General features: G+C 37.9%; 2 protein-coding genes across 3 annotated transcripts; both read left to right on the top strand.

The window, feature by feature from the left end:
- The first annotated feature begins 635 nt into the window (after nucleotides 1-635).
- Nucleotides 636-2,415, top strand: LOC138933218 (solute carrier family 66 member 3). Of its 2 annotated transcripts, none has more exons than XM_070295791.1 (5): nucleotides 636-985; nucleotides 1,352-1,521; nucleotides 1,595-1,817; nucleotides 1,928-2,048; nucleotides 2,123-2,415. In XM_070295791.1, the coding sequence occupies exons 2-5, from the start codon at nucleotides 1,373-1,375 to the stop codon at nucleotides 2,254-2,256; spliced, it is 627 nt and encodes a 208-aa protein (XP_070151892.1). In that variant the 5' UTR covers nucleotides 636-985; nucleotides 1,352-1,372; the 3' UTR covers nucleotides 2,257-2,415. The 2 variants fall into 2 exon arrangements, with proteins under 2 accessions (XP_070151892.1, XP_070151893.1); XM_070295792.1 differs by having other exon boundaries at nucleotides 641-985; nucleotides 1,451-1,521.
- Nucleotides 2,416-3,435: 1,020 nt separating this feature from the next.
- Nucleotides 3,436-21,914, top strand: Lana (laminin subunit alpha). Its single transcript, XM_070295288.1, has 29 exons — nucleotides 3,436-3,793; nucleotides 5,682-5,828; nucleotides 7,148-7,555; nucleotides 7,755-7,968; nucleotides 8,251-8,460; nucleotides 8,538-8,810; nucleotides 8,895-9,032; nucleotides 9,491-9,763; nucleotides 9,948-10,247; nucleotides 10,496-10,654; nucleotides 10,731-13,080; nucleotides 13,293-13,796; nucleotides 13,881-14,112; nucleotides 14,201-14,909; nucleotides 15,104-15,330; nucleotides 15,422-16,181; nucleotides 16,294-16,571; nucleotides 16,709-16,896; nucleotides 17,091-17,628; nucleotides 17,700-17,830; nucleotides 17,939-18,782; nucleotides 18,914-19,457; nucleotides 19,530-19,619; nucleotides 19,744-19,929; nucleotides 20,016-20,182; nucleotides 20,252-20,494; nucleotides 20,583-20,742; nucleotides 20,870-21,097; nucleotides 21,287-21,914. Exons 1-29 carry the CDS (start codon nucleotides 3,581-3,583, stop codon nucleotides 21,553-21,555), a joined length of 10,983 nt encoding a protein of 3,660 aa, XP_070151389.1. The 5' UTR covers nucleotides 3,436-3,580; the 3' UTR covers nucleotides 21,556-21,914.
- The last annotated feature ends 1,538 nt before the right edge of the window (nucleotides 21,915-23,452 follow it).

Below are 23,452 nucleotides of genomic sequence, written 5' to 3'. Positions count from 1 at the left end.
ATTAATGCATTATTACATTATTGATAACTAATCTCAATATAAAATTTCCATTACAACAGAGATCCAAATTTATTTCCACAATCGCTACTTTTTTTTTCTTTTTGTGATTCTATGCTATAATATTATTTTACATTCGTGATAATGTTGGATTTGTTTTTACATGAGGGGACTTTATCGAAGTGAGATAATAATTGCATGGTTATATAAATCTCGTACGTAAATTGAAACAGTGAAAGACAATATAATATACATATCAATGTCCTAACTTTACAGCATCATTAGCAGCAAAATAAAAATTTTTATCATATACACTTTATTAGAAAGATCTCTTTGAAAAAAAAAATTATCCGACAGTAAGAGCATGAAAAAATAGTGAGTAATATCGAAATTTTGTTATTCATAAAAAATAATACTGTTAAATAGCGTCAAAATCGATATGATATCGGAAATCTAAACAAGCATTATGTTGTCAAGGTCATCTTGTGTTTTTATATTTTACATGTAGAATTTCCTGGCCGATTGAAAAATATTACAGAATTCTAAGATAAGACCATCGGTATTTGTGATAGATTATCGATAATACAGTAATCTGTAATATTAACGTACCGCACAAGCGATAGTTCCTGTAATCGTTCTTTCTAAATAGTGTGTGAGTGTATCACGAGAGGGAGAGAGGGTTACAATATAACAGCGTAATAATAATAAGGTGATTATAAAGCGTGGGGTGATAGTGAAGAAGCTATAGTGTAAGGCTGACCTTGGTGATCCGCGAGACGCGAGTCCGCGACGCTCGAAAAAGCTTGCGATTCGCTCGATGCGATGCTTTACACGTATTTGGTTGACTTGTACAAGTGGCAGAGTAGAGTAGGATGGCAAGCTCTCACCACATTCTAGAATAGACAGGTGTCAAATATCGCGATAAGCGTACCCTGAGTAAGACGGGCGCGCGCGCGCGTTCGCTCTCGGAGTAATCAACAATAAAAAGGTATTATATGACATAAAAATGTGATCAATGTATCAAAATTCGTTGCGATATCATTGACAAAAATATACACAATGATCTGCAATTACTGCAACGAATAGTAATATCGGCATAAGAAAAATATATTTATAATTCATGTCAGTGCGATCTATTTTTGTAACTTTCTCTCTTTTGACGTAACAAATTGTGATTCTTGTAATATAAAATATGGCAGATGAGTGACCATTTCGCACGGATTCTCTTATAAACATATGTTTCACAAAACGCGATACTATAGAAGCCGAAATGTGTGCGCCCAATTACCGACTTATTTACAAAGAGATTAGATAATTAGAAATTATCATAGTTTAATTTTTAAAATTTTTGTAGTAACAAAAAAAAAGCGCAAAAATGACACTGTTGCAACAATTTGCGGATTTGTTGAGCCTGATAACGATAGGCATGTGTTTCATATTGAAAATTCCGCAGATATTAAAACTGGTTTCTGTGAAATCAGCCGACGAAATGTCCACCCTAGGATTATTCTTAGAATTGACGAGGTAATATTTCGCAACGACTGCAAATCTCTCATTTCTCGCAAATAATCAATCAACGTTATTTCTCTTTTTTCAGTTATACTGTGATGACTAGTTATAATTATACAAATGGATACTCGGTGCTATCATATCTAGAGTATCCGATAATATTAATGCAAGAATATATATTGATATTTCTCGTATTGAAATATTTGAATAGGATCAACGTTTGGTCCTTTTTATGTGCCGTTATATACTTTGCGTTGAGCGCTTGTTTGCTGTTGGAAATTGTTCCGAAAATCGTACTTACACTTCTAGCGGTTAGTGTACAACGCTAAATACGTCGCTAATTTTTTTCTTGTAAATATGAATATTTTAAATTATTATTCTAAAAACGTCTAACGCGAAAAATGCACATTTTACTTTTTAGCCTATGTGCACTCCGATCTCCGCTTCCAGTAAAATCGTTCAATTATTGGCTATACTTCGCGCTAGAAACGCAGAGTCGGTGTCGCCCCTCACCTGGTTTATATCTGCCTTCACGAACTTGAGTAAGTTTCCAGTTTTATGCGTGCAGTATAATTTGCGGAAATGTGAATCAAATATAATAAATATTATATTTCAGCGAGGGTATTCACGATATGGATGGACTCTGCCGATGTATTATTGCTGGGAAATTTTATCATCTCAGTGTTACTGAGCTCCAGCATCATGTTCTCCGCTCTTTACTACAGAAGTCGTCCGTTGAAGCGAGATTAAACGAATAGAAAATTGTATAAATAATAATCTAGTCACAAGCGTATTCCGTGAGAAATTGATGATTTACACGGTATGTGTGTATGTTTGTTAATAATAATCAAAGGAGATATATTCTATCTTATTCCGGATAATAAAACATAGAAATTGTTTTTCCTTCTACATATGCTAATTTATCTATTTTGCCTATATTTTACAATATTTTAAGCAGAGAGGAATTTAAAAATATACAATCCAAACGTTTATAATAGAGCTAACAACGGAGAGAGTTCTATTATTAATATATCTTGATTTTATATATATATATATATATATATATATATCTGAGAACTTATAATTTTAAAGAATATGGATATTTTGCATGTTATATGAAAAATAATGTAAGCAACTTGAAAATTAAATACCAAAATTAATGATAAAGTATATTTTCTATTCACAAAACGATTGGTTCTGTTTTTATAAATTAGTTTGGGTCACAAGATAATGCCGAAAAGAAAGAAGGAGAGAGAATTATAAACAAGATTATATTCTATCTGAGAAAGTATATGCGTGTTTGATGCCATGTGGTCCCGATCTTCATGGATTATCTTTCTAAATCAGTGATCTTCAAAGTTCGACTGTATCTCATAATCGTGTCATCCGTACGAGGAAATGATAATAGGCAAAACTGTTGACAAGTCAAAAAGAAATTTTTTTTATGTACCTGGCGTCGCGACGCTACCGCGTCGCTTGACAAGTAAATTTTCTTATAAACATACGTTTATTGCGTTTTTGGAAAATTTCGAATTAGATTATATATAAGCCATATACGAAAATTTCCATAATTTGAATATCTTTAAAGAATATGTAGAAATATATAAAAGCATTCTATAGAAAGACAAAATTTAAACTTCTACTTCTACTGTTTTTCTTGGTTTTTTGTTACTTTCGTTACTTTAGAAATATTGGATAAACTAAAGTAAAAATGAATAGTAAAACAGTAAAAATGAGTAGTAATGGATTTTTTAAATTCAATTATAAGTAGTTCAAAATGCCCGAACTTGTTTCGAATTTCCAAACGGACCCCGAGCTTCGACTTGAAGACCACTGATTTCTTCACCCCCACCGAGTTCTTCACATCCGGCGAGTCGACGGCACTGGATAAACTCCGCTTTGGTCCGGACAGTCGACATTAAGAAGGCGCACAAGCATCATAGTCTTTCTCGCGAGAAACAGAAGAGAGAAAGAGAGTGGCAGTGAGTGCGTGGAGAGAAGACAAAAGTGAAGAGAAGAAGGAAGGAGAAGAACGATTTCTCGAAGAGAGCTGTCTCTTTCTGCCGTTGGCAGGATGCGCTTGCCGGCGATCCTTGCCGGCCTCTTGCTGGTCATTCGACTGTCTGGGGGCGAGATCCTGACGCCGCCGTACTTCAACCTGGCCGAGGGCAAAAAAATCATTGCCTCGGCTACGTGCGGCGTCGATACCACCGGTCCGGAACTTTATTGTAAGCTTGTTGGCGCGAACGCCGATCAGGACGAAGATATAAATCTGATCCAGGGTCAGGTAAGCGCCAGCTATAAGAAAGAAAGCAATATCGTGAAGAATATTTTTTTAACAATATATGATCTCAATATTTTTAACATAATCTCTATAATAATATGTCATATATATAAAAATTTATATATGAATTAATAAATTGACCGATTATTATTAGGCCGATACGAGTTTTTATCCAGAGATAAAAATAAATAAAAAGATTCATATATTTTTATCTCTTTCTCTCGCATTTAAATTAACATTTAAATATGACATTAACATTTAAATGACTTGTTAAGGTTTATAAGTTTGTATATTAATACAAGCAAAATCAGTTATAATGAATATTTTTGTATATCGAAGAAATCATGATATATTTTTCGTTTTCAATATTCGCACCAAACTATATCTATTATTATTAGATCCTATCAGTCCAAGAGTTTATCGGTTTCGACGTTTACTCAATAACTTCTCTTTCTAATTCGTATAGGAAACTATGTATATCATCAAATGAGGGTCATGAATGAGATCATTTATAGAAGATCAGCTTTTATCAATCGAATGGCGGATACACATACACACACGTGTGTATATATATATATATATATATATATATATATATATATAAAATATTGATTAAATTTTTGTCATATATATATATATATATATATATATATATATATATATGAGTTTATTAATAAAAATTTGACAATATTTCAAAACTGAAAATTTGACGAAGTTAAAAACTGTTTCCACAAAAATTTGAGCAATATTTTATATATTTTGTATATAAAATACAAAACTAATATTTATTAAAGACAGCATAATACTTTCTCGATAAAACTACTGTGTATAAATTGTATATCCTGCGGATTACAATTAATATAATCTCTTCGAGCATTATCATCACGTCCGCGGCTACTCCGAAAATTAATACTCTCGCGTATTAACTTACAAGCGTTTTGTCGACAAATCAGGACAAAGAACGATTACAAGGCTCCCGTAAGGAAGATTCGGCTAAGAACCAGTCCGCAGGATCTGTAATTGTGTTAGAAGAATGCGATAGGCTCGCAGGATCACATCACATTTCCTGTAACGGCAATCTTTCATCGTCTCAAAGGAATAGAGAATAGATATTTATATCATGAATATATATATATGACAATTCCAGCTTGTATCATAATTATTAAATTATTAGTCATCATCATTCAGCATCATTTTGGACCGATTAATATTTTGATCGCGAGACATTAATGTGTATTCATCTTCTCTTTACCTCTCTGTATAAATAAAAGAAAAAGAAACCGCAGCGAGAAGTCTGATAAAATGGAAGACGGATGACCTCTTGATAACACTTGATCGTTCATTCATCGAAAATTAAGAGACTTTCTGATGTCACGAATGGTTCACATAGATCTCGAAAAGAAAAATCTCTTTAAAATTATTCCACGTACCTATCTTTTGATTCTTTCTTAAAATTACGCTTTGAATAATAAAATTTTATATTCAAACGTTTCTTTTTAATATTTTAATATAACATGGCAAAAGATCAATAAAATATAACAGACAAGTTTCTAAAAAATGCTCATTTTATTTTAAGTTCACTTTATATCTATAATTTGCAACAAAAATTTAACATAGGAATTTGTTTATAATTTTGTTGTATTGCATCTTAATAGATATATGCGTGCAAATTTTGTTTATATGTTTTTATTTTTTCAAATGTATTTTCTCTATATTACACGACATATCAAATTAGAAATAAAATTTTGTTTTGAATGTTTTGCATGAATTTAATAGATTATAAATTTTCTAAAAGGGGTCTTTATACCTGAGGTTTATATGTTCTAAATTAGATTCGATTAACTGATTCTTTTCTTCTTAATATAGCGTGTAAATTTTGCTTTTTTTTTAGGTATGCGATTATTGTGATCCTGATAATACCGAGAAGAGGCACCCACCTGAATATGCCGTCGACGGCATGGAAACTTGGTGGCAATCGCCGCCTTTATCCAGAGGGATGAAGTATAACGAAGTGAATCTGACGATTGATCTGGGACAGGTATAAACTTCTGTTATATAAAAACTCGTAGAATATAAGAGTTATATGTGTCAAAACTTTCGTAGTGCATTGAAAAGATTCGTGATTCACATAAAAGCGACAGGAAATGATGAGAAACGCGACCCTTTTATCGGCGACATAAACATTTCTATCGTATAGAGTAGGCGTTTTCCTGCAAGTGGGAAGATTTATCTTCGATTCGCTTCCGGACAATAATGAAAAAGTTCGCGTTTTGAAGACAGAAAGGAGAGAAAATGATATCAACGATTTCATCTTCAATGATATCTTCATTGTTTTAATTGTTGAAAAATTGCTGCATATTTTTTCGTAAATTTCTCACTAATTGTATCTTTTTATAAAGAAATTAGTTTTCGTTAACAATTGGTAAAAACGGCAGTTTTTCAACGGTAATTATAAGCTTTAAACTATTGTCTACGCATAAAGTCGATTTTTCATAGACTAAAAATATAGGCTATTTTGATATTTTTTTTTGTATAATTTTTATTAGTAAGTATATGTATAGCGAGACATTTCACATAGTTGACCACATCTGGACTTAATTCTTGCAATGCATTACCTATTATCACAAGTTTAACTTCGTAACTGCAACGCACGCGGAGGCTGTCGTTTCTCTGCTAATCATCTTCCTAGAAAGGCTCATTTACACCGACGTTTTACCGTGTCTGCTCCTTTTTCTTTCTCTCTTTATTATCTCCATCTTCTCTTCCTTTACTAAATTACCTGCGTAAGCGATTTAAAAAAAATCATATTTTGTTTCTCATTAATCCCGATGTATTATTATAAATCTACCATACTCCTTAATTGTTTAGATTTAGATCTATATGATATCAGAAAACGATAACTTTCTCTCTCTCTCTCTCTCTCTCTCTCTCTCTCTCTCTTTCAAATCTGCCAGACCACACACTTGAGATTTTGGTGGCATCGAAACCCTGTATGGTACACATCTGGCATTCAGTCTCGGTTTTTTACCCTCGGTTCCTATTATTCTGCCTCAAATAACGAGAACATACAAAGCGGTTCTAATTGTAAGCCTCAGAACTATAAATTTAGCGAGTGAATTCCTTCGTGAAGTAATGTAACAACTAATACGATAAGAGGATATTTCGAGAAAAATTAAAAGTTTATAGATATGCATAAAATGTTTATTTAAAAAAAAAGAATATAAAGGATAAATTGAGAAAATGGACAGAAAAATTTTGGTTCGAATATTAATTAAATATTAATTAAAAATATTAATTAAAATATATTAAATGATACAGGAAACTTTTTTTTAATTCGATTTCTTTCTTTTATGGTAGGAATTCCATGTAGCTTACGTTTACGTACGAATGGGCAACTCTCCCCGGCCAGGACTCTGGATCTTGGAGAAGTCGAAGGACTACGGCAAAACTTGGTCACCCTGGCAGTATTTTTCGGATTCTGCCAGCGACTGTCTGACGTATTTTGGTGTAGACAGCCACAAGCCGATCATTCGAGATGACAGCGTGATCTGCACAACCGAATTCTCGCAGGTTGTCCCACTCGAAGGCGGTGAAATTCCGATCTCGATCCTGAACAACCGGCCCTCGGCGAAGCATTACTTCAATTCGACCCTGTTGCAAGAATGGACGCGGGCAACCAACGTCCGTTTCCGTTTTCTCAGGACGAAGAATTTGTTGGGTCACCTGATGTCCGTTGTTCGTCAGGATCCCACCGTTACGAGAAGAGTAAGTGATTTCGACTTTTTGATATATATATATATATATATATATATATATATATAATTTTAATGCTTATTAATGTTTATACAAATTTTTGTTTAGCGATACAAAATCGACGAGAGTTTTAGAACTTGTAATTAAAATTTCACATGTAATATGTATATTTTATAGCCCGATTTATAAAAATATTATTTGTCTGTTGCAGTACTTTTATTCAATCAAGGATATTAGCATCGGCGGCCGCTGCATGTGCAACGGACACGCGGACATCTGCGACATTCAAGATCCCAATATGCCAAAGAAATTAGTCTGTCGATGCCAGCACAACACTTGCGGACCTCAGTGCGCGACTTGTTGTAAAGGCTTCGAGCAGAAAAAGTGGCAGCAATCCACGGCATCTAAGAAATTCACATGCGAACGTAAAAATAATTTACTTTCTCGTTCCAATAGAAGAGAGAAAAAATTTGCTGTTCTAATACATTCATATTTTATATCCACAACAGTAAAATTTTTTCAATTATTGTAGGAACAATAAAAATATGACTTGTAAAGAATACTAATTCTTTTGTTTGCTCCGAAAATTATTTTACTATAATAACAAATTGGTTTTTATTCTTCCATCAATGTAATTTCTGAACATTTACTTGGACTCTCTTTAAGATTCTCTTTTATTTAAATATATGTATTGAATTCTTTTGCAGCCTGCAATTGTTTCGGACACTCGGATGAATGCATCTATGATCCGGAAATGGACGAAAAACACTTGTCGCTAGACATTCATGGTAATTATGAAGGCGGTGGTGTATGTCAGAATTGTAAGCACAATACCGAGGGCATCAATTGCAACCGCTGCAAACCCAGATTTTACAGGCCTCGGGACAAACCGCTCAACGCGACCGACGTATGTCAACGTAAGTCCTTGACTTGAGATGAATTATGAATTAATTCGCGATATTTTCAAATGTTATTTTTCGCGTGTTCAATTTAGCTTGCGATTGCGATCATTTTTATTCAACTGGAAACTGTGCCGACTCCACCGGAAAGTGCGAGTGTCGGAAAGAGTATGCACCGCCGAACTGCGACTCCTGCAATTATGGATACTTCGGCTATCCCACTTGTCGACCCTGTGAGTGCCACTTGCAAGGCACCGACGGTTATCACTGTGAAGCGACGGATGGTTATTGTCCCTGCAAGCTGAATTACGCTGGTCACTATTGCAATCTCTGCGCGGAGGGATATTACAAGTTCCCCGATTGCTTACGTGAGTGAATCTTTTCTTTTGAGAGATCTGTATTTTGAGAGATTTTTGATTATTAAATTATTTAAAAGATTATTACGATTTCAGCTTGCGCTTGCAATCCTCTGGGCGCCCTGAACGACGTCTGCGACGTGGTGTCTGGCAACTGCACGTGCCAGAACAACTATGGCGGCAGGACGTGCGATATTTGCGAGGACGGTTACTTCAATTATCCTCTGTGCACATGTACGTCAACATTTTAATTATCACTTTAAGTACGTCGCAATTTAACTATCACATTTCATGACAACAGTTGCAGTGCGGTAGAATGTTAGATTTATATATTATCAATCTTATTAATAATACCAAAAATTTGATTTAACATTCGCTTTCAGATACGTTGCTTTCAAATGATAATTTTTCATCATCTTTTTCTTATTATTGTTTTTTGTCTTTTGCTTATTATGTTCTCCATTTTGTAACAATTTAATATGTGTCTAATTATAAAATACTTTTGCTATATTGATGTACATATAATTATAAACAAATAATTAAGCGTGCAAATTATTTTAAATAATTTTCTCGGCATTTAATAAAGTTTCTATGAGACACAGATTTTAGAAAGTGGTCTAAATATATGCAAAATTCCGTCTCTAAATTTACGATGTTAATGCTGAGGATGATCCTTTTTGTAAATTTTGCAGATTGCAATTGTGATGCGCGCGGAACGGAGCCCGATATTTGCGACAAGAGTGACGGTGTTTGCTTGTGCAAAGAAGGATACGGTGGCGTTAGATGCGATCAGTGCGTTCCCGGATACTACGGCTATCCCAACTGCAGACCGTGCAACTGCAGTTCTGTTGGTTCGTCTACCGTCAGTTGTGATTCCGTGGGCAAGTGTTCGTGTCTCGCCAATTTTGCCGGAAGGACTTGCGATCAATGCAGTCCAGGATATTATAAATATCCGGAATGCATCGGTATGTGAATCAAAATTCTTTACATTACACAAAGAAATATTTCAATCGAGTTTCTCAGTATTTTATTATCTTTAAGTATTTTATTAATCTCTTAATTATTTTGTCTTTTATTTTATTAATCAAATTTATATATTAATTATGTATTTTAATCAAATCTCTTGTAATTTTTTAACTCTCTCTCTAGCATGCAACTGCGACAGTCACGGCTCGATCGGCGTATCTTGCGACGGCGAAGGTAAATGTCAATGCCGCGAAAACTTTGACGGTATTCGCTGCGAACAATGCAAAGAGGGTTACTACAACTTTCCGACCTGCGAGGGTTGCAACTGTGATCCGGCTGGCATAGTCGCAACCTTTCAAGGTTGCGGCTCTCTTCCGCCCGGGGAACTTTGCCAATGCAAAGAGCGGGTCGAGGGGAGGATATGCAACCAATGCAAACCGCTATATTGGAATCTGCAGCCTTACAATTCGGATGGTTGCGAAGGTTTGAATTTGTGTCTATATTCTTGGATTAACTGTATTATAAAATTATAGAATATATTATAACAATATTATTATTATATTATTATTGTAACAGGTAGTATTATGTAAAATAATACGAGATGATATAAAATTTATGAAATTAAAAACATCATGATTTCTTAATACGAAAGAAATAGTTATATGATATGAATAGAAAAAGTTTTATGTTATAATTCTGTTATATAAAACATATATATTTGTCTTTAAAAGAATGCCAGTGTAATATACCCGGAGTCATTGGCAGCATCGGCGAGTGCGATACTAAGACCGGACAATGCATATGCAAGCCCGGTGTGATCGATAGAGGATGCAGTCGATGCATTGACGGAACGTACAATCTTCAGGAAAGCAATCTCTTTGGTTGTTCGGGTAAGTCGAATCGATTACTTTCTATTCTATAATCGATTAAATATGTAATGCAATATCTACTTCACCTCTGATTAAGACTGTGCCTGCGATGTCGGCGGTTCCGTGAATCTGATATGCGATAAGCAGACCGGCCAGTGTCCTTGCCAACCGCGGGTGACGGGTCTAACGTGTAAAGAACCCTTGAAGGCACATTATTTCCCTACGCTTCATCAATACCAATACGAGGCTGAAGACGGCAGAACTCCCAGTGGCAGCGCCGTTCGCTACGGTTTTACGGAGGATCTTTTTCCGGGCTTCAGTTGGAAAGGTTATGCCGTGTTTTCCACTCTGCAAGATGAGATCGTACTGGGTGTGGGCATCGGCAAATCCTCGCTCTACCGGATGGTTCTGCGCTACGTGAATCCCAACAACGAGCCAATCCTCGGCACCATTACTATCACTCCCGACAATCCGACCGAAGTGGAACAGCAGTTTAAGGTCAACTTCAAGCCGACCAGCCAACCGTCCTTCGTAACAGTCGCCGGAGCGCATGGCAATCATCCGTCGCCCATGGTGATGGATCCTGGACATTGGTCCATCAAAATCTCCACGAAAAAGAGTTTGTTTCTCGACTACTTTGTTTTATTACCATCTGAATACTACGAGGGTGGCATATTAACGCAGGATGTGAATATACCCTGCGAAGTTGACTATAGGGGACTTTGTAGACACTATGGATATCCGAATTTGACGCGGTTTAACTCGGTTCATGGCGGCGGCGGTTTCCTCAGCGAGAACAATCTCCGAATTCCATTGACCGAATACTTTACTGACCGCGAGAGTTTGCAGGAGATCGGGGAGGAGGAGGTACCGCTCATCAATAATCAGCAGGAGGAAATTCACTTTGAGCTGAGAATTAGCAAACCTGGTCCCCATGTCCTCGTGGTGACTTATATTACTCCGCGAGACGAACAGTCCACATCAGTGCTGCTAATCGAGGCCAATACCGTCGGCAAGGGCAAAGCTACTCTAAATCCTTGCAGATATACTAGCACCTGCCGACAAGTCGTCACCGATACTTACGGTAAGGTAGCCATCATGAATTTTCCCTCAAACTATGTCAGCTTGGTGTTGACTGGTGAACCGACTTCGAATATTGCGATCGACTCGATAGTAGCGATTCCGTATTATCAATGGTCGCTGGACTACGTGAAACCCAAGTCCATATGCGTGAGGAAGAACGGCAAATGTGTACAGGGACAATTCTCTGGCGCTGCTGACGCTAAAAAGATTGAGTTTGAGACATCCAGCAGCGTTTTCGAGACCAAACATCGACCTTCTGGTATTTATGATAACGCTACTAAATTGATCTATTTGGGCGATGGCGACACGATGGTGGATATTCACGCGAATGTGTCTCAGCAGGGAGATCATGTCTTTGTGATACAATATTATCAACCAGATCATCCTGAGTTTGAATTGGACGTGCTGGTGCAGAACGGCAAGTTTTATGAAGCAAAGGTGCCGGTTCCTCATTGTCCCAGTAACAGCGGCTGCCGCAGCATCGTACGTCAGATCGATGGTGGTGGTACCAAATTCCAGTTGATCGAGAACTTTGTGCTAACGCTGAAGGAGCCCGGTGACGGCCGCGGCATCTGGCTGGACTATGTCCTGGTGATCCCTGCAGATCAATACAACGAAAAGATCCTCAGCAAACTACAGTTTGACCGGACCAAGGAGTTTATCAAGCGCTGTGGTAGCAATCATTTTTACATTAATGTCACTGAGGACGGTTTCTGCCGCGATTCCAGTTTTTCGCTGACGGCTAATTACAACAACGGCGCGTTACCGTGCAACTGCGACGTCGAAGGTTCCACCAGTTTCGAGTGCGACAAGTTCGGCGGTCAGTGTCCTTGCCGACCGAATATCATCGGCAGGCGATGTGAGATCTGCCGGACCGGTTTCTACGGTTATCCCAGATGTAGACCGTGCAACTGTCCCACGACCGCGATCTGCGAACCAAATAGTGGTAGATGCATTTGTCCGCCACGAGTGACAGGTCACCGATGCGATCAATGTGAAGCCGGTACCTATGGATTCCATCCAATTATTGGCTGCGAGGAGTGCAACTGCTCGCCTTTAGGCGTTTTAGACGGTGATTTGCAGTGCGACCTGTTCGATGGCAGCTGCCGTTGCAAGGAGAACGTGGTAAGCCGTCAGTGCGATCGCTGCCGTGCCGGTTATTCACAATTCCCGCACTGCGAGCGCTGCGACTGCGATTCACGTGGCACTACCGGTGATATCTGCGATCAGTACACGGCTGAGTGCTTTTGCAAGGCAAACGTCCAGGGTCTGGCGTGTGACGTGTGCCGTGAAGGCACCTTCAACATTCAGGCCGACAACGATGAGGGCTGCACCAAATGCTTCTGCTTCGGCAAAACCACCAGGTTTTTATGTTTTGCATCTTACATTACAATTATATTTTATAGCTATATTTTCCGTTCCTTTTCTATACTTTTATTAATTACTTAGGATATATATATATATATATATATATATATATATATATATATATATATATATATATATAGTGTATCTCTTATGTTAGACTGTAATAAAATATTATCATATAATTAAAATATTATCATTTACTCATTAGATGCGCTTCCGCAAGCCTCTACTGGACTCACCTCATGGACATGGCCGATTGGGAATTAGTCGCGCCCATAGACAAGAACGGTAATTTCACTAATCTGTCGACTTATCCTGTGGAGAACGCCACTTCTATTATAGTTTCTCTCACCACCAATGATACCTTCGAGAATATTGTCTATTTCTCGGCGCCCGATATTTATCTCGGCAAAAAGTTGACCTCCTATGGCGGCTATTTCAACTATACCGTGTACTATAGTACGGGACCCTTCGGCAAGGCTGTTAGCGCCGCGGATGTAGTTCTTCAAGGTGTCGACACCACTCTATTCTACTATTCTGACGAACAGCCGCCGTCCTTTGTGAACTTTGGATCGTCTGTCCGTCTCGTCGAAACTAACTTTTTGACTAGCAATAGACTTAGTGCTACAAGAGAACAGTTTATGGTAGTTCTAGAGAATCTACGTGGAATATACGTGCGTGCTACATATTGGAATCCAAGCATCATGGCGTCGTATGTATCCGCGACGGCTACATATATGTATTGAAATATCGAGGAATCTTATTATTTTTATATATTATTTTTTTATTTTTACAGATTAGCGTATGCAACTTTAGATATCACAACGGAACAGTACTCAGCTCAATACAGCGTTCCGGCCAGCAGTGTCGAACAGTGCCAATGTCCACCCAATTATCAAGGACTTTCGTGCGAAGAATGCGCACCAGGATACTACAGAGTAAAATCAGGATTGTACGGAGGATATTGCGCGCCGTGTCAGTGCAATAGCCATGCAACCACATGTGACGTAAACACCGGAATTTGTCAAGTGAGTTGAAAGGAATTTTCTCCATGGAATATAATTTCCAGAGTTATTCGATAAACGCTTATAACTCTCTTTCTCTAATATTCTGCAGAATTGCAAGAATGGCACTATTGGCGACCATTGCGAGTTTTGTGAACAGGGCTATTACGGTAACGCCACAGTGGGAACACCGTCGGATTGTCTAATTTGTGCGTGTCCGCTGCCGGTAGCCTCCAACAACTTTGCCACTGGCTGCGAAGTGAATGACGAGGGCAATAAAATCAGCTGTGACTGCCTGCCTGGATACTACGGCGCCCGTTGCGAGGCTTGCGCTGCGGGATACTATGGCAATCCTGAGGTGTACGGCGAGCACTGCAAGGTGTGCGAATGCTCTGGCAATATCGACACCAATCAGATTGGCTCGTGCGACAGTATCACCGGTCAGTGCTTACAATGCCTGAATAATACCTATGGCGAGGCGTGCAATTTGTGTGCGCCCGGTTACTTCGGCGATGCCGTGGAGCGAAAGGACTGTCGCAGCTGCGTGTGCGACGAGTGCGGGATGGAGCACTGCGATAGCTACAGCGGTCAATGCTTCTGCCAAGAAAACGTGATCGGCGAGCAATGCGACCGCTGCGCGCCCGATCATTATGGCTTCAGTGCCTGCGAAGGCTGCAGGCCCTGCGATTGCGGACCGGCTTCAGAAAGCAGCCAGTGCGATGAGGAGACGGGACAGTGCAAGTGTATGCCAGGCGTTACCGGTCGCAGATGTGATCAATGTATCCAGGGATATTGGAACTACGGGGTGGACGGATGCACATGTAAAGTCGCTTTCTTGAGTCATTATTTGATTAGTTATTGTTCTTATATAAATCATTAATATTAAATTGTATTCAAGAAATCACGTTAGATAATGAGTCTTAAAGCGTACAATAATTATTATGTTGAGCAATAATTCTTTATAATCAAAATTTGCTCAAATTAAAATTAGAATTGTCATATATATCTATTTTAGCTTGTGAATGTCATACTGGTTATTCCGTCGGCGTATCTTGTAACACAACCACCGGCCAGTGTACCTGTCTACCCGGTGTAATTGGTGAAAAATGCGATCATTGTCCGTATCGACATGTGCTTATCCCGGCACAGGGCTGCTTCTCCTGCGGTTCTTGTACGGGAAATCTCTTGGATGTGACGGACGAATTGGAAGATTTATTGGAACCCGTCTTGCGCGAATATAGTGTAAGTGAAGGAGACAATATCTTTAATATATCAATATGTATAAAACAAGTATATGTATATAACTTGGGACGTGTCTCTGATGTACTTTCAGACTGTTGCGGAAGGTTACTTCACGAATCAACGACTCAAGTTTATCAATGATACGGCCAACGAGCTTTATCCCGAAGTTAAATTGTTAGATCCAAGTCGGGTGAACTTGCTGCCGTTACAGGAGAAATTAGAGAGATTGGAGAACGATGTGTACAATCAGAAACGACAGATTGACTTCACCGCCGAAGATAGTATCAAGTGGAAGAACGATGCGGAGAACACGCTGCAGAACATGAACACCCTGGAAGAGGATGTGGCGCGCAAAATCGATTTGGTAAATCTGATTGTATCGGAGGTGCAATCATTGGCATTGAACATTGAATTAGGAACAGGCGCCAAGGTTGACAATGCGCTAAACGAGGCGAAAGAGATTTTGAAGAGGATCAAAGATGTTTCCTTCGTCAAATTCCGGGACAACGCCGTAGACCAAGCGGACCAGGCCAACATTCTAGTTTCTGAGATGCAGCAATACAACTTTCCGGTCAGCAATTTAAGTTCTGCTGCGTCCGATCTCAGCAACAGAATCAAAAACGCCAGCGTCAAGATGGATGATTTATTAGATATTGCACAGACGGCTCAAGAACTGGCCAGCGCGGTCGATAAGTTGAATCGAGAGAACAGAATCGCAGCACAGACCGGCAACTTGGACGTGGTGAAAAACTCCACGGCTGAAGCAAGGGAGGATTTAGAAGCCGGCGAACAGCTCAACAGAAATGCCAGCCAATTTCTTAACGACGCTAGGACCAATATCGATATTCTGCGTAAGTGTCATTTCTTTTTGATTTTAATGCTTTAAATGTTTAAATGAAGATGCTTTGACAAAAATAATCGCGGGAATGATTATAAAAGTGATGAAAATTTTCTTTGTTTCAGAAACCAATGTCGTTGGCGACACGGCTGCCCAGCTGAACAATACCATCGCTCACAACGATCAAATGTTGTTCGATCTGACCGAGCCGGTGCAAAGGGCTCACTCTCATGCGGCATATTTGTATAATCGTTCGTTAGAACTGGACAGTTTGTTAACCGATACTCGCAATACTAACGCGGTGAGGGCGGTTTCAGCATACAGGGACATTGAAATCGCGATTCAAGCCGCGAAAGACGCTGCCGACGACGCTATAATCGCTGCTGAGAATGCAACGTTACTAGTACGGGGTTTTCACAATCAGTGTATTATATAATCTTTATTCATTTATTTTAATAATATTTTTTATTTTATTAATTTTATATAGATTAGAGAAATTTTAATTAATTTCTTTATGTATATAATTTTATTTATATTCAGTCCGATGGAATCGAGCAAAAGATGCTGGATTCTCGTCAAGAATGCTTTAAATTGTTTTCCGCCGCACAACTCGCTCTGACGAAAACAACGGGACAGCCCGAGGACGATTTGCGAGATGCAAGAAACAATGCGACTCTGATCGACAACCAAAATAAACGCAATAAGGAGATTCTCGATTCTATTGACAAGTACAATTTTTTTCAGTATTTCAATTCTAAGAGAGAAAGAGAAAAGTTTCTTATTTCATTTTCTATAAATATATAAAATTATTTAAAAAAATTTAATTTATGTACAAAATAATGTATTAAGAGGCCTATAATAATTTATCATTTACACTACAAATATAATATTTTATTATTTGTATGTCATAATAAAATTCTAGGACCCTCAGCAATATTCCCTCACAGTCGTCCTTCATCGCGCATGACGCCATGGATCAGGCTGTAAACGTTGAACGCAACATCAAAGTTGCCATCGACAACATGAACGGTATCGTGGATCGGATTCCAGAGGATCTGCGAGAGACGAAGCAGCTGTCGAAGAATACATCAGAGTCAATCCGCGACATCTCGCAAGCAAACAAGCAGCTAGATATTGTCGACAAAGTGATGCCAAATATCACTAGTCTGCTAAATAGTCTAAATAATAACCAAAAATCAATCGATACGATCGGGAACGACCTACAAAGCAAGATTGAGGCTCTAAGGAATAAGATTACGAACGCACGAGAGTTGGCGAATCGATACAAGACTGGTTTAACCTTCTACAGGAACACCACTCTGGAGTTGAAGAATCCAGAAAGTCTGCCGTTGTTGGCCACATCTACCAAGATTTCCCTGTATTTCAGGACCAACAAGACTAACGGTTTTCTATTGTATCTCGGTAATGAGGAAAAAACCAAACTACCGCGTTCTAAGACGGTGAGTTTGATGAAAAAATCGTAGAAACTTGGATAAAAAAAGAAAAATAATAACAATTTTATATTTTGCAGCATGATTTTATGGCGCTTTTAATCGAGAGCGGATATCCCGTACTTATAGTTGATCTGGGATCTGGACCCGAGAAGATAATTCATAACAGATTCGTATCGGATAACGTATGGCGGCAGATAATTATCGATAGGTTAGTACCGGTTCATTTAGCTTTATATTTGATTCGAAATCTAATATATAATTTTAATATATAATCTTGTTCTTGTTGTATCAATATTCCTCAAACTTTCTCTTCCAGAACCGGCAAGAACGTCAAATTGATCGTCCGCGAAGACATCGGTGAAGGCAAGGATACATTATATGAGAAAGAGCGAGTACTGCCGGGTTCTTATTACATCTTCAACGTGGATCAGGAGTACTCGAAGTTGTTTGTCGGTGGGTATCCATCATCCTTCCATATTCAAGACGCCGTGACTGCATCTTCGTTCGAGGGAGAGATGGAGGAGCTGATGATAGGTGATATACCGGTGTCGTTCTGGAACTTCGTCGATGGCGAGAACAACCGGGAAAGTGCGTTTGAACGCGACAAGCTCATCAATTTTGCGCCGAGCAGAGGATATCGCTTCGATCGACACGGATATGCAATCCTCAGTAAGAGGAGTTCGCAAATCACACCGGATACCAGAAAATTCATTATCAAACTATCCTTCAAGACCTTTGCGGAAGACGGACTGATTTATCTAATGGGCAAAGGCAGGCAATTCTTATCGCTGGAAATAAGAAAGGGCCGAATATTGTACCAGTATGATCTTGGCGAAGGTGAGATTGCCATGCAATCTCTCGACAAATATAATGATGGTAACTGGCACACTTTGGAGGCCATCAGACAGGACACTATGGGTGCGCTCAAAATCGATGATCATACGGTCGCATCGAGACAAGAGAAAGGAATCACTAAGCCTTTGGCCACATCGGATCATATTTATTTCGGTGGATATCCGCCTAATGCAAAACATCATTATCAATCAGTCACTAATAGCGGCTTCGAAGGTTGCATCGATGATGTTGTCATCCTCGACACTTCGGTCGATCTTACTCGCAACGTGCAGGCATTCGGAGTCCTGCCTGGTTGTCCAGTCAGGGTAATCGAAATTTCTATTATTTATGAAATGCAAAACGGATTGCAAAATGTTTTATATCTCTATTTGAACAACTCCTAACTTCTCGAATTATTATTCAATTCTTCGCTAACTCTTCAAATTACTTTTTTTAGTTTGCTAGCCTTGTCTCCTTCGAGAAAAACATGCCCGGCTACGTGAGGTGGCGCAACTTGGCATCTGATGGTCTTCAAGTGAATCTTAAATTTAAGACTTTGGCCAACGACGGTTTGATTTTCTACGCAACTAGCGATGATCAAGAAAATCCGGCCAATAGTTTCTTGTCGCTGATAGATGGTCAACTAGTATTCACTAGCCAAGGCGAAGTGCTCAGGACCAGCTCGTCAGACATCAAGTTTAATGACAATGAGTGGCACGTAGTGACCGCCACTCACGGCCAATCGGCTCTCAGCCTCGACATCGACGACACGAAGAGCTATAGCACCGACTCGGCACCACCACCGCTGTATTTCCTCTACGGCAGTCTATACATCGGTGGATTGCCATTGACTGCCTTGACTCTCGATCTTGTTGATGCTATGCCCTTTGTCGGTTGCATCGGCGACGCGACTGTTAACAGCGAGATCATTGTCAATTTTGCCAACACGACTGAGAGGCCGCACGCGTTCCTAGGAAAGTGCAAAGGCGGCGATCAAACGCGTATGTTACAATATCATGAATCACTCTAAAGCCATATGTTCTGTATTTAATTGCTTTGATTTGCTTATGTAGCCTTGCCGCCGGTCGTCGAACCCGAACTTTTGCCACCGTTACTACCGTCGGAAATTCCTGAGGATACGATAGAATCGTCGACTCAAATCAGTAAGCAAAACAAAGTTATAATAATAATAAATTGAGAAGATTTTTCTCAAAAAATAAAAATCATACTCTATCATATCATGAATAAGATAATGATATAAGACAAAAACACATAAATTTCTTTCAGACATCGTAGATGTCGACATAGAGAAAGATGACGAATGGGAAGAACCAAAGTTGGAAGGACGAAATAACGCTGATAAATACGATGTCACTACTACGACCACCACGCAACAACCTCAAACTGTCGATGAATGTCATTTACCGTACTATCCAGCTGTGGATCCTGATGTCAAAAATTCTTGGCGATTTGGTATGCATTTTTAAGTAAATGGGAATATGCTCAGATGGGAATATTATATTCAATCTGACAAATTTATGTTAATCAAATTTTTTTAGGCGTTGCGAAGAACAGTAGATTAGAATATAGGACGCTGAAAGGAAGATACAAGGACGATTACGATTTCCAGATGGACATAAAAACAACGGCGGACAATGGAATTATATTTTACGCTTCCGGTCTCAATAATGCAAACTTGATCGCCGTGTACGTGCTCGATGGAAAGGTAGCGAAGTACTTTTATTTGCACAGCAAAACCGTCCCACATCTCTACCTTGAAAAATAATTTTTTAAGGTTCATTACATATTCAATTGCGGAAGCGGTTCGGCGTTATTGGAAAGTAATAAAAAAATCAACGACAACGAGTGGCACATAGTGGTCTTCAAGAGACAAGGTAATTACGGCTCATTGACTGTGGACGAAGAGGACCCGGTGACGGGATACTCGCTGGGAGATGCGACAACTATCAACGTCAATCCACCGTTCTTCGTAGGTGGCGTTTTGCCAGAAATAGCCAGCATCGCGTATACAAACATTGTGAGACTGCAAGATTAATTTCTTTTAGAGAAAAAATTTAAGGGTTTCAAGAAAAATCTTAAAGACAAATCTTTCGAATCTCTTTTAGGGTATCAATAGGACATTTAATGGCTGTTTATCAAATTTCATGATGAATGGACAAACTGTCGGAGAACCGTCAGAGAAAGTAGGTGTAATACCTTGCTCGAAGAGAGTCGAATCTGGTCTCTTTTTCTTCCCAGGAAACGGCAGTAACTTGTACAAAGCAGGTGAGGAGAATTCAAATATGCCAGATAATATCCCAGGAAAACATATTAAGCGATAAATATATTTCTATATTTCGTACAGTTAATCGAAAATTATCAATCGAAACAAACATTTTTTGTTAATTTTCAGTCGACCGATTCAGCGATTTGGGCCAGGTTGACATCCAGATGGATGTAAAGCCGCGTTCGACGTCCGGACACTTGCTATCGGTGCACGGTAAGAAAGACTATCTTGTACTGGAGATGATCAACGGTACCGTCAAGTTCCTCGTGAGGACACAAAAGGGCTTAATCGAGACCTCGTATGAACCGACGAAACCAAACTCCCTGTGCGATGGTCATTGGCACAATATTAGAGGTATGAAGCTATTTGACAATTTTATCTTTTTACAGAATGTAAAAAAATTAATTTCCAAAATTATAATTTTAAAAATTTTTAACAACTTTTTTTATTTGGGATCTGCTCATATTAATTAAAACTTAATTGAAATAACTCGATATTAGTTAAATCGTATTTTACGATTGCTCTTCTTTTTTTTCTAAATAGCCGTCAAACAGAAGAATGCGGTATTATTGTCAGTCGATCATAAACCGGTGCCGCCCGGAATCAGCGGCAAAAATATGGGCAGAGTCTTATCAAGGCAGCCAATATACATCGGTGGCCATTTACTATTGAGAAGAGGATTACAAGGCAGCACTTCGCAGGCTCAATATGTCGGCTGCATCAACAACATTCAGATCAACTCGAAAACCATCGGCATCAGGCCCGAGCGAGCCTACGGACAAGTAGTCGCCGGTGTGTGCCCAACTATTTGAAACGATTGAAAGGGGTACCAACGACGAGAATTTAACGAAATAATTCGGCTTTTTTTCCTTAAAATATCATTGTCATTAATTTTGTACAATACCTAAGATAACATATAATATAAATAAATTTATGCATATTGCAAAATAAAATTATGCAAAGATAACACATAATATAAATAAATCCGCGTGAAAAAAATCTGAACTTATATAGATGTTAGTTTTTCTCTTCGCAAAAAAATATTTTAATTTTCCAAAGAGTTATGTGAAAAGTTACTTGTACAGGATAAAGAAATTTATTGTTTGTAACACACCAAAGATATATGATTTAATAAAAGAGATATAAATTATATATATACATATACAGGGGAAAATTTTTTATACAAAGGATGCAAGCCAAAAATGAGATTACAATGTTTATAAAATTCATAAGCGTCTTAATCTTTATGAACATATATATAATATACTTATATAGACATACCCTACATATATTTATATATAGATTTTTTTTTCTCCATAGATGTTTATAAGTTGTACAGCGATCATTTGTGAAAATTGAGAGATGAGTTGTAAGAATCATTAATTTTTAGATAGTAATCTTCACCATACTGTAAATGAGAAAAGAAAAAAGTTAGTTTTTAAAATCTCAATTTTTGAAGTTTTTATTTGTATTATCTCTTGTTATCATTTTCGATATCTTAGAATTTATAAATTTGTGTAAGTATCGGCGGAAGAACAAAAGTTGGTCCTACGGGGAGAGTTTTATAGCGGGTGCGAATCCCGCACCCCACCGGCCGGTCCGATGAGGATGCATAATGCATTTTTCTTTTCCATCAGAAGACATGTATTTTGATTATTAATACAATTTATTAGATTTTGAAAAATTACAAAATGTATTTTACAGAGTATTATCAATTATCTTATAAATATACAGCGTTATACATTATTCTTTTCCATTTTGCGTTTTATCTCATCGATGTTTCATCAAACAATAAAAAGAAAGAATAAAATTATTTAATGTACTTTCTAAGACAAACAGCACATTAACCCTTGGATATCGCAATATACGTGAAATAAAGACATTTTCGTTACGTAATATGCATTAAACACTAAGTAGGAATTATTTTCAAATACTAAAAATAATATGACTTTAAATGCATTTGTGAATAAAAATAATGGATTGATCGCTTTCGCTGTTAATTGCATTTTAAACATACACACACACACACGCGCGCGCGCGCAGTCTTATTTTTATTATTATACAATAATACACACAGAGGCATTACGTATATTGTATATACATATATTGGATATTGGACGCAATCACTTTCGCTGCTATAATACACATTTTGTACACACACACACACACACATCATCATTATTTTTATTATCTTACAATAATACACACTTGCATTTTATTACGTATATACATATATCGAATATCGGACGCAATCATCGGATGCAATGTGATTTTTTCAAATCAAAACAGTTGTTTTGCGACGTTATCAATTCCTGCATCACCAATAATTTCTCTTGAATAATTCTATCGTTAAAAGATAAGCGCTCCATAAAATTGAGTAGTTTGTGAAAAAAGCCAAGTAATGTATATATGTATCTTATACATACATATTGTATAATATATCTGTGCGTTATCGCGCACTCGGCATTTTGTAAATAAATCTAAATTCCAATACACAATAAATTCTCAAAAATTTGTTCTCGGTTTGAAGTATATATTTTTTTTTTTGCTCAGTCTTGTTAAAATGTTACTAAAATTATCATTGTTAAATATTATTGTTGCCTTTTTGTCAAAATTTGTACAACATCGTTTCGCTATATAATAATTGTACCTCAAATAATTTGCAATTTTATATGTGAGCATAATATAAGAGATTTAGAACTTGATGAA

The sequence above is a fragment of the Polyergus mexicanus genome, unplaced genomic scaffold (genome assembly GCF_030449975.1).
Source record: "Polyergus mexicanus isolate NDT 795.1 unplaced genomic scaffold, iyPolMexi1.0 SCAF_5, whole genome shotgun sequence".
Taxonomy (NCBI): Eukaryota; Metazoa; Arthropoda; class Insecta; order Hymenoptera; family Formicidae; genus Polyergus; species Polyergus mexicanus.
This window is presented reverse-complemented; position numbering and strand designations above follow the sequence as displayed.